This window comes from Phodopus roborovskii, unplaced genomic scaffold (genome assembly GCF_943737965.1).
Source record: "Phodopus roborovskii unplaced genomic scaffold, PHOROB, whole genome shotgun sequence".
NCBI classification, from domain to species: Eukaryota; Metazoa; Chordata; class Mammalia; order Rodentia; family Cricetidae; genus Phodopus; species Phodopus roborovskii.
This window is the reverse complement of record NW_026126546.1, coordinates 11652155-11663010: the sequence shown is the minus strand read 5'-3', so window position 1 is coordinate 11663010 and position 10856 is coordinate 11652155. Positions and strand designations below refer to the sequence as shown.

Below are 10856 nucleotides of genomic sequence, written 5' to 3'. Positions count from 1 at the left end.
TGACCTGCCTATTCCAGAACAAGAAACCCTTACATTCTGCATTTTAAGTTTTTTATTACCTGGTAAGTTATGACTTAAAAAATGTCTCCAATAGCCAGTCCAACACTGGAGAGGCACAGCAGGTGGGTTTTTGTAGTTCGAAGCCAGCCGAACCTACATAGTAAGACCCTGCCTCAAAACGCCAAAAAGAAAAGGTATTTCCAGTAAAGCTGTATGAATGCTTCCAATCATGTTCATATTCAAGTCCTTCCCATTTGTGATTGTGAGACCAATAAGGTCTCAGATAAAACTGATCTTGTCCAATGATTGGGAGTTGTCTGGGTCCAGTCGGGTTCAAAGAAAAGCCAGAAGATGGGTGGGAACCTGCTTTTATGAGATTTTCCTCTCCTTTCTGGTCGGTCACATGAGGCTGCAGCGTGCTGGATGCAGCGCCCCCTGCAGGCGCAGGGCCGGATGCGCAGGACGTGTGCGCACCAGGGCACAATGCAGAAGCTCTCTGAAGAGACGCAGCACGTGCCAGTTGTATTTGGCTGAGCACTCGAGATAGCCGCAGCGCCAGCCCCTGCGCACTAGAGTGGCCAGTGCACGACGAGGTCCGAAGCGCAGCCGCTGACGATCCCGCTTGTTGCCTACCACAAGGATGGGTGCCTCTGGCGCGCCCGCCGGCCTGGAGGCCGGATGGATATGAGAGACGCAGTGCTGGAGACTCCAAGGCCAGAAGAGCCCTCCCCATGTGTACAAATGCGGTTGGTTCCCTCCTGCCAGAGATCCCCGAGTATGCCAAAGACCTCATACACCCGGAGACCTCGTGGGCACCCAGACCAGCACTACCCGCTCCCCTAAGCAGACCACCTCCAGCCAAGCCCTCCCTCACCTGTTTTCTGCTATGCGCTGCCTCAGGGCTTTCACATAATCGAAACTGTCGGGGCTGCAGATGTCGTAGACCAGCACAAAGGCGTCTGTGTCCTGCAAGCTCCAGTCTTTAGGGTCTGGCCACTCCTGGGAGTAGAGACTGAGGTTTACAGCTGACCCTCCTACTCCAAAACACCATGGTTTATCCTCAGACCCCATCACCTCCCAAAACTGTAGGCATCCTCCCTCGGGCCAGATTTCCCAGTCGTGCTTGGATCTTGTCAGTCTATTACTAACTCTGCTACATCCTGGGCCTCCCTTCAGACTACTACCCTCCTTCCCTACACTATTACTGCTGCCTGTAATTGCCTGAAATTCACCTTTCACCAGCCAGCAGATGGTGACTGACTGTGACTGTCCCGGTGAAGCCTCTGGCCTAAGCACCTGCTGCTCTCTTGTAATATTCTCACAGCTCCCTTTACACTCGAATGCCAGCTCCTCTGAGAAGCCCTCAAAGGCATCCAGCGCCAAAGACTAGAAGTCTGTCTGGGACTTTGCACAGATCCTTGAGTTTTTGATCCAGGGCACAGGAATGAGGGAGCAGTGCCCCCCCCCTCTAGAAAGGATACTCCTGTGTCTGGCCTGTGATACCCAGGAGGTGCTGTTTCACACGCAGATCCAGACACCAGCCTAGTCAGGCAAGAAAGACACAAGCACTCACCGGCTGCCTCTAGGCTAGCGCAGGAGGCTCTCATGCAGTTCACCCAAGACACTCCCTTCAATCCCCGAACATGCTTGGGCGCCCTGGGTCAGTCCACGTGGACACGCACGTGGGCACCAAGCATCTCTCTCTCACACACTCTTCTCTCTTCTCTCCCCCCTTCCCTCTCCTGGCCACCTTCAAACCGCTACCTCGAGACTTCTGGGGCTCGAGCCGGGGCCAGCGACGTCACCATCACGGATACTCAGGTCGTAGACAGCGCCGTCGAGCAGCACGGCGGGCCGGTAGAGACGGGGACCGTCTGTGGGTCGGTGGCGCTCGGGATAGTCACCGAACAGGAACTGGCGGATGATGGCAGTCTTGCCCACTCCCGGAGCACCCAGAACAGCCACACGCAGGCTGCCGCCCATGGCTGGCCCGCGCCCCCGCGCCGGGTGCCGGGGAGCTTCATGAGCCGACACCGCGCCGCGCGCGCCCGGACCGGGACACCCGCGTCGCGCCGCCTGCAGCACCTGGGCAGCAAGAGGCCAGGCCCGAGCACCGACCGAACCGGCGGGCGGCGGCGGCCGAACCCGCAGCTCGGCAGGGAGAGCGCACCTGGCGCGGCGCAGACCCGCCCCCGCCCGCAGCCCGGCCCTCTCTTCGCTCCGGCGCCGGGAGCCGCCGCCCCAGCCGGCCGCGCGAGCGAGCGAGCAGGGCCTCCCGGAGGCGGCGATGAGGTAACCGCCCGCCCGCCCCGCCCCGCCCCTCCCGGGGAGGGTCACGGCTTAGTGCCTGCCGGGCGGCCGTCTCGTTAGCGCCTGGTCCCCCAGGTGGCAGCGTGCTCCCCTCCGCCGTTCCAAAACAGAAGCCCTGGGCGCCACCTTCCCGTTCCTCCAACACCAGCTGGCTGCAACCTGGCTATTGGCCAAGCCCAGGCCCTGGAATCAGGACACTTGGGGACAGACCCGGCCTCGGGCTGAGTGACCTTGGGCGTCGCATTGCGCCTAGGTCTGTGTCCTCGCGTGCACCAAAGGTGATGGCTTCAAGGCTTCCTCCTAGTTCCTGAGACCCTAAGCGCCAGCTTCTTTTCTGAGCTTTTCCCCTGCGTCATCTTTGAACCAGACGCCTCAACCTGGTATTTTTGGTTTAGGAAGAAGGAAACTGAGGCTGGAGAGAGGTGTCTCAAGGTGAGGGGGCAGTGGGACCCTGGCCCGACCCCGCAATCTCCTCTGAGACCCTACCACCCTCATTACACCCACAAGGGCAAATGACCGGAAGAACAGTGTTTCAAAGGCCAGCCTGGAGCGGAGGTGGAGACAAGGGAGAGCCTCATAAGAATCTCTGCCCATAGCTCAGCCCCTAGCCACAGCGTCAACAGGTTGGAGGTGAAGAAACAGACCCACGGGTCACTGCACAGAGCCCCTCACAGGGAGTGCCATGCCATCCAGACTGGCAGGGCCCAGATCCTCCTCGGGCAAGCGCTGAAGCTCCTCTGACCGTTTGGAAATCCTGGGTTTGCCCAGCCTGCGTCTGCTCTGCCATCTCCACACATTGGGAGGAATCCCAGGCCTCTGCCCTACACCCAGGTACTGTGGAATGCAGACACGACACCAAGGCGCTCATTTATTCATCTGTTCAACAAAAACTTCAAGACTAGCCGGTTGTCAGCATAATGAAATGAATTTAAAAAAAATAAATAAAAGCAAAAATGCCTCCTCCTTAGGCGGGAAGGCTCTAGAACTACTTAGCTCTAGGGCTCTAAAGTCCTTGACAGTGTATATCCTCGACCCGGAACATTGGAAGAAAGGGCAGGAGAAACTAGCCTGTGAAGGGGGAGGAGGCAGACCCTCCCACAGGAAGTAGGTGTCAGCAGCCAGGGGTATTCCTTGAACACTGGATCATCTTCCTCTTCCCAGAGCGGACCAGGGCCTGGTCTGATCTCCTACCGGTTCAGCCACTAGGGACTGTACCGCGATATTCTAGGCCTTTACATTCGACTAGCCACAGCTGGCCTTTTTTTTTTTTTTTTTTCCCCTCTTCCTCTTGCTGAGTTTCCCGAGAATGACTCCTCTTCCCTTTACAGGTCTTCAGGCTTCTGAGTTTTATGAGCTGCTTTTTGCTTCCAGAAACAAAGAAGGGAGTAGATAAATTCAGCCCCTTTTCTTACTACACAGCGGGGAGCAGGGCAAACAGACACCCAGCTGGTCTTTCTTTCTCTGGGGTTGTGTGTGCTCTTAGGGCCGGGCTCTAGAGTTCTCCAAAACTAAACCGTTGATTCCCTTTCTTGGCTAACTGCCCATGGCTAGACTCTCATGGGAGATACAAGCAGAGCTATGGGGGGGGGGGCCCAGCCCCCCCCCAGACTTGGAAGCCTGGATTTGTTTTGAAAGGAGACTCACTGTGTATGCCTGGCCTCAAAGTTTTGGTCCTTCTGCGCCAGGCTTTGGAGCACTGGGATTCCATGTATGGGGCACTATACCTGGCTTGCACGTGTTCCTGGAACAGCAGAAGATTTATCCCTGGGACCGCCCCCAGGATCCCACAAATCCCTTGCATACCAAAGTTAACACAGAGTTCACACTTATCCAGGCTGGATAGTCAAGCCCTGAGCTCAGCTATCTGCCCATCTGGGCACGGAGGGAGGCAGTGATTTGGCCCAAGTGTCCATCAGGGCTACTCCTGCTGCTGGGCTTTTAGGGGAAATAAACATGCAGAGAAGCAGAGAGATGGAGGCAGGAGTCTGGGCTGCTTCAGACCAGGAGGTGGGGGGTGAATGGGGTAAAGGGAGTGTCTCGGATGGAAAGGTATTCTGGCACTCGGGAGCCAAGGAATACCATAGTCACAGTAATAAGAATAGCAGCTTACAGCCCGCTTCAGGGAAAGACTTCCCCAGTGTACCAGCTCTGCTCTGGCAGGAGAGGGTTTCCCCAGAGTTTACAGTTTGACACTGGTCCCCCTCTCTCCTCAGGTGAAGGGAGGTCTCAAGCAAACCTCGTTTAAGAGATTTATTGGGAGGGAAGAACCCAGGAGGGTGGCTGCCCTCTGCCAGGGTGGCAGAGGACAACCCAGACAGCCACCAAATAAACAGGCACAGGGCTTATATAGGGACTCTTAGGGAAAAAAATTTCAGGGTGCGGATTGGTCAGATTTCAGCCCATGAGCTCAGATCAGCAAGATCTTGTGCTCAGGGATTGGTTGGTTTTCCCCTCAGGGCAGGGGCAGGGGCAGATTTGACTCTGGTTTCAGGGCCAAAGGGTGTTTCTTTTACCCATCATGTTTAGCCTTTTGGCCTTTTCCAGTTTACTGCCCTCCTGGGCATCGATGTAAAGGTCACTCTCTGTTTGTTTTGTTTTTTATTGTTTAAAGACATAGCTTCAGATCTACCCTACTGACCTGAACCCACATGGACTCTTTCTGGCTAGCCTTGTTCGAGTTCTTTCCTGAGGTTCAGCACTACGTCTGCTCTAGGGGCCTGGGCTCCCCCAAGCCACACACTATTCTGCCTACAATCATGACACCACACCAGCTATCCCAAAAGTTACTCACCTCCCTGAGCTATAAATGGGGGTCCCCTACTGTTCAGACACCTGGAACGATGTTGTCATCATCATGACCAGATCCATGGTGGCCAGTCACCCTCCTGAAGGGAAAATGGGATTTCTCAGTCATCAGACACAAAGAATCAACTCAGGTGCTGGAGAGGCCTTGGAGAACAGACCTTCCTGCCAGAGCTATGTCATCTCTGCAGATTGCTTGCTTACAGCTCCAGCGCCTCAGTCTCCATCTCTCTAAAAGGGATGGAGACCCAGCTGACGGTGGTGGCACACATGTGTCACCCCAGAACAGGAGGGACAGCATAGCAAGACCCTGACTCAACATATAAGAAAATAAGTTGAAATTATTTAATAAGTTAAAATTATTAAAATTAATAGTCTGGACCTCAAAGAGTTGTGGGACAAAGAAAATCGAGATTGAGGAAAGAAAATCTGTACAGAGAAAACAATTCCATGACCTATGTAAATGTAAAGACATGATGGCGGGATGTGTGTGTGCTCATAGTAAGCAGGCACACATGTTTTCTAGTTCTGTCAGCTGTGAGGACCAAAGTGACATTCAGACCCAGGTCTTGGTTCTGTACTCTATGTCCAATGACAGGAACCAGGCTCTTTGAAAAATGGCCAGCTGTAAGGTTGGGACAGGACAGACACAGCCCAGAATAGCCTGGCAGCCAGGAAAAAAAGGAAATGCCAAAACAAATAAATTAGCCCAAGGATGGTGTGTCAAGGGGACAGAGCAGGACAGCAAAGGGCTCCTGGTGTCTGGAGCTGGTCCAGCAGTGGCAAACTTACTCAGTTATAGAGATTCAAGAGTTGGGCACTGGGGTGCCGCCTGCAATCCCAGCACACAGGCTAAGGCGAAGGATCGTGAGTTTGAGACCCGTCTAGGCTGTATGGCAAGAACAACAAACAAGGGCTGGGAAGATGGCTCAGTGAGTACAGTGACTGCAGCATGAGGACCTGAGTGTGGATGCCCAGCACCCACACAAGAAGCTGAGTGAGGAAGAGTGCCAGGCCTGTAACCCAGTGCAGGCAGGGGAGGGGGGACAGGAGGGTCCCTAGACTTGGACATACCACTTCAAAAAAAATAAAAAGAGGATGGAGCATGACCTTCACACACATGAACATGTACACACAAATATATAACCAGAAAAAAAAAATGATCTGTAACTCCAAACTGATAAAAATGACCGAATACACAAACGATCCCGAGAGAATAAACTTGCTTTTCTCTCAAAAGAACTTCAGAGATTGTATGTACCCTGCCCCCATGCTCTCCCAGAGCTGCATTAGTGACTTGTTTCCAGAGAGGAGTCTGGGGGCACAGGGCTGGGGATGGCTCAGTGGATAGCATTTGCCTCGCAAGGTGCTGGCTGCATCCCTAGCTCTGGAAGGAGAAAGAAGAATTAGAAGGAAGCTGGGCATAATGGTGACTTAATCCCAGCACTGGGGAGGCAGAAGGAAGAGCTTGTCTCAGAGAGGAGGGGTGAGGAAGGGGGCAGGAGAGGAGGAAAATCAAGGCAGATAGATTTCTGGCCTAGCGTGTACAAGGTTCCTGTTTAATTCCCAACATGGGAGAAATGTATAAACAAAGTATATTTATTTGTTTGTTTATTATTTTGTTGGTTTGTCATAGAATTCTCAAACACATGGTCCCCTTGTCTCCTGAAGCATTGTTTTTCCTTTTGAGACAGGATCTCATTATATAACATTGGCTGGCCTGGAACTATGTAGACACGGCTGGCCTTGAACTTGTGGAACCATTTGGCCATCTGAATTCTGGAATAACCAGATGTGTCACTGTGATCAGGCCTTTACCAAGCACATTTGTTTGTCTGTTTACTTATTTGTGTGTTGTATGAGCACTGAATGTGCACACATGCACGCCAGTACACGTATTGTATGTGTGCGCTGAAGGCAGAGGAGGGTGTTGGACGGCCTCCTCCACCATTCTCTAAATGATTCTTTTTTAAAAAATAGTTTTGTTATTTTTAACTTAAGAAAATGCATGTGTGCATCCAAGCATAGTGGCAGATGCCTTTATTCCCAGCACACTCAGGAGGCAGAGGCAGGTGGGTCTCTGTGAGTTCCAGGTCAGCCTGATCTACAGAGTGAGAGCCTGCCTAAAAGTAAAAAACTGAAACCAATGAGTGTGTGTGTGTGTGTGTGTGTGTGTGTGTGTGTGTGTGTGTGTGTATGTGCGTGCATTCTCATGGTGTTGGGGATCACAGCCAGGGCACTGTACCTGCTAGATAAGTTCTTTGTACTTGGCTAGACTCAGCCCCTCAGTATTAACTGAGATCATGATAAGGATACCAAGTCTTTAAAACAAATATAAACAGTTGATGAAATCTAACTAAAAGCACTACTTTTTTCTCCCCAAACACTAGCTAGTTCTGAAGTCCAGGCAGGATGTAGAGGGTGCTATTTTGTATAGGTGTGTTTTGGGTTCTTTTGTTTTGTTGTTGTTGTTTCTTTGTTTTGTTGTTTTGCTTCCTCCTTCTTTTGTTTTTCTTTTTGAAGCAGGATCTCACTATGAAGACCAGCATGACCTGGAACTCACCGAGATCTTCCTGTGTCTGCCTCCTGAGTGCTGGGGTTAATTCGTGCTCTGGTAGGCACTCTTTGGAAAGGGCAGAAGACAAGAAGTAGTGAAATTTCCTGGAACAGGATGGAGTCCAGAAAGACATCCAAGTGTGTGTGGAAGTTCAGTGTATGATGAAAATGCATTGCAGATCTGAGGAGAAAGATGAATATTCAATATGTGGTATGGAGGCGACTAGGGACGTGAGGGGGAGGGGAAGTTGGAGCCCTACTTCATTCCTACACACAGCCAGATGGAGTGGGAGTGAAATGCAAATGCTCACACCAGACAAGTACTAGAAAGAAATACAAGAAAGTTACATAAACACTCTGAGATGGTGGAGAGCACTGGCTGCGCTAGCAGGGGATCCAAGCTCCATTCCCAGCATCCGCAGGGCAGCTCACTGCTACGTCCAGTGGGTCCTGCACCTTCTGAACTTCTTGAGCACTTGCACATGTGCATGCGTGTGTGTGCGCACACACACGAGGAAAAAGGAAGAAAGAAAACACAGTATTGACATGGACAAGGAAAGTAACCAGCAGCCACACAGAGCAATAGGTAAAAAGTATGACATAGCTCTTCAGATAAGAGCGGTTGCCCAGAAATACATGAATATAGGCTTGTTTAAAACACAACATTGAGAGCTGGAGGGATGATTCAGCAGTTAAGAGCATAGGCTGCTCTTCCAGAGGTCCTGAGTTCAATTCCCAGCAACCTCATGGTGGCTCACAACCATTGAGATCTGGTTCCCTCCTCTGGCATGTAGGCATACATACAGGCAGAAAGCTGTGTACATAATAAATAAATAGTAAGTTAGGAGCACTTGTTCTTGCAGAGGTCCCAAGTTTAGTTCCCAACACCTCCCTGTGGATCACAACCATCTGTGACTCCAGTTCTTTCTGGAGACCTCCAAAGCACCCACAGGGTGCACATACATACACGCAGGCAAAACACGCAAAGAAAAATAAGGGAATCTTAAAGGAGTTTAAACACACTATTCCTGGTTGTGCTAGCATGCACCTGGAGTCTTAGCACTTGGCGTGTGGAGTCAGGGTCATTTTGGGCGTCCTCAGCTACATATGGACTTTGGGGGTGGCTTGGACCGTATGAGACCCTGTGTCCCCAAGAAGAAAGGGGAAGGGCTGGTGAGCTGGGTGAAAGGTAATGTGCTCCAAGCCTGAGGACCTGAGTTCCACCCCATGAGCTAGAAGAAGAGAAACCATTCCTGCAAGTTGTCCCGACCTGTACTCTCATGCCGTGGCACACAAAAGTAAGAGAAAAAGCTGAATCCAAATCAGTCAGTTAATTAAAAGGAAACAAACACAGGAAGAGGGCATTCTTCACCTGCCACTTTGGAGTGAGCCGTTGTAGGGAGGTGCAACACTCTGCTCCTGGCCAGTGGGAGTGTGGACGGAAGGTCTCTGTGGCTATCGCTGTCAGAGTTACCAACGTGTCTGTCTGTGGCCCAGAAATCCCTGCCTGGGGAGTTTATTTGCCTGTGGACACGATGCACAAGGTGCTCTCTGCAGATACGACTGTGACAGTTTATCTTGGTTGGCAACTTGACTGGATCTGGGCTCAGCTGAGAGGCAAGCCCCAGGGCACACCTGTGAGGGCTTTCTTGACTAAATCAACTGAATTGGGAAGGCCTACCCTAAATGTGGGTGGCACCTCCCCACAGTGCCCAGCTCTTCCAAGGCTGGGTTGGGAACTTTTGCATCTTACCTGTTTACCTTCACCTCTTGCTGGTGAACATAGACACAGCTGTTCTTTGCTGTTGTCAGAACCCAGCTTCCTCAGATTTTTAATGTGGGCTGAAGACAGGCTCTTCAGGAATCCTCCAGGCCCATAGCACCAGGTTGGATGGCAGAAAATTATTTTATTTTATGTGTGTGTGTGTGTAGGGGGAATGTTAATATTAGATACTAGATAACCATATTGGTTTCCTTTGGGGAGAGGGGTGGTTTCCTTTCTATTTATTTTTCTGGGGGGATCTATAGTAAAACCCAGGGCATTGTGCATCCCAGTACACTAGTCTACTTAGCCTCCCCTAGTCCCCAAACCACAGTTTCAGATGAAACTTTGTATTTCCTCTATTGCAGGCACTTGGAGTGAGACTCCATGCTTGTATTGTGTCAGTGGTCATGCGTGTCTGTAGCAGAGTGTGGCTGCAGCATCGTTGGGACTCACAGAAGACAAAAATATCTCTTGTGTTCATCCACTGACAGGGACTGGCCCAGAATCCCTGAGGTGGGTTGATCTGCATGCATAGGGAATGAGGTCCAGAAATTACCATCAAATGAAGTAGCCACAGGGATGAGGATTTAGTCAGTGGAAAGCTACTTGCCTACTCTAACTCAAGAGGCCCTGAGTTCAAATCCCAGCGTGAGATACCAATAGCAGAAGCATGTCAGCATGTTTTGCCAGCATGCAATTCTGTGTGAGGATATCAGGTCTCCTGGAACTACAGTTAGAGGCAGTTGTGAGCTACCATGTGAGTGCTGGGAATTGAACTCAGGTCCTCTGGAAGAACAGCCAGTGCTCTTAACCACTGAACCATCTCTCTAGCCCCCTTTTGTTTATTTTTAAAAATTGTATGTGTATGGTGTTTTGCCTGTGTCTGGTTGCCCAGCGCCTGTGTGTGGTCTTGTAGAGGTCAGAAGAGGTGGTCAGATCCCCAGGATGGAGTTACTGATGGTTGTGAGTAGCCATGTGGGGGCTGAAAACCAAACTCTGGCCCTCAGGCAGAGCAGTAAGTGCTCGGAACCCCTGAGCCATCTCTCCAGCACCTGCCTGTTCCTTTATTTGTTGACAGTTTGGCTCAGGCATATAATTCAGTCTGATACATTTCCCCCCATGCTCCTCTGACTCTTGTCTTGTGGTCCAGAGTTTAAGGACAGCCACCTGTATGGGTGCAAAACTATTCACCAGAGCATGGGAAACTCACCGAAGACGATGCTTCCCACTCCCCCACCAACAGCCAATAGTTCCCCAAGGAGGGGTGGGGCCCTGTGAGCCCCTCCTTCGCTCATGATCAGATGTGACAGACCAGTCTTGTGCAGACACCATGTAGGCAGTCTTGGCTGCTTTGGGGTCATGATTGAAGCGATCATGTCATACCCAGAAGATAGCATTTCCTGGCCCTTATCATCATCATCTA

At 51.4% G+C, this 10856-nt stretch overlaps 1 protein-coding gene across 1 annotated transcript; it reads right to left on the bottom strand.

Moving 5' to 3' along the window:
* Positions 1-42: 42 nt before the first annotated feature.
* On the bottom strand, positions 43-2257 carry Rasl10a (RAS like family 10 member A). Its single transcript, XM_051200404.1, has 3 exons — positions 1765-2257; positions 875-999; positions 43-667 (listed from the first exon to the last, which is right to left on the bottom strand). The coding sequence occupies exons 1-3, from the start codon at positions 1981-1983 to the stop codon at positions 400-402; spliced, it is 612 nt and encodes a 203-aa protein (XP_051056361.1). The 5' UTR covers positions 1984-2257; the 3' UTR covers positions 43-399.
* Positions 2258-10856: the final 8599 nt, after the last annotated feature.

Coding starts and splice junctions, on each gene's coding strand:
- Rasl10a (XM_051200404.1), bottom strand. CDS start 1,983: ATGGGCGGCAGCCTGCGTGTGGCTGTTCTGGGTGCTCCGGGAGTGGGC. Junction 1,000..1,764: donor CGAGCCCCAGAAGTCTCGAG/GTAGCGGTTTGA, acceptor CTCTACTCCCAG/GAGTGGCCAGACCCTAAAGA. Junction 668..874: donor CAGCGCATAGCAGAAAACAG/GTGAGGGAGGGC, acceptor TCCGGCCTCCAG/GCCGGCGGGCGCGCCAGAGG.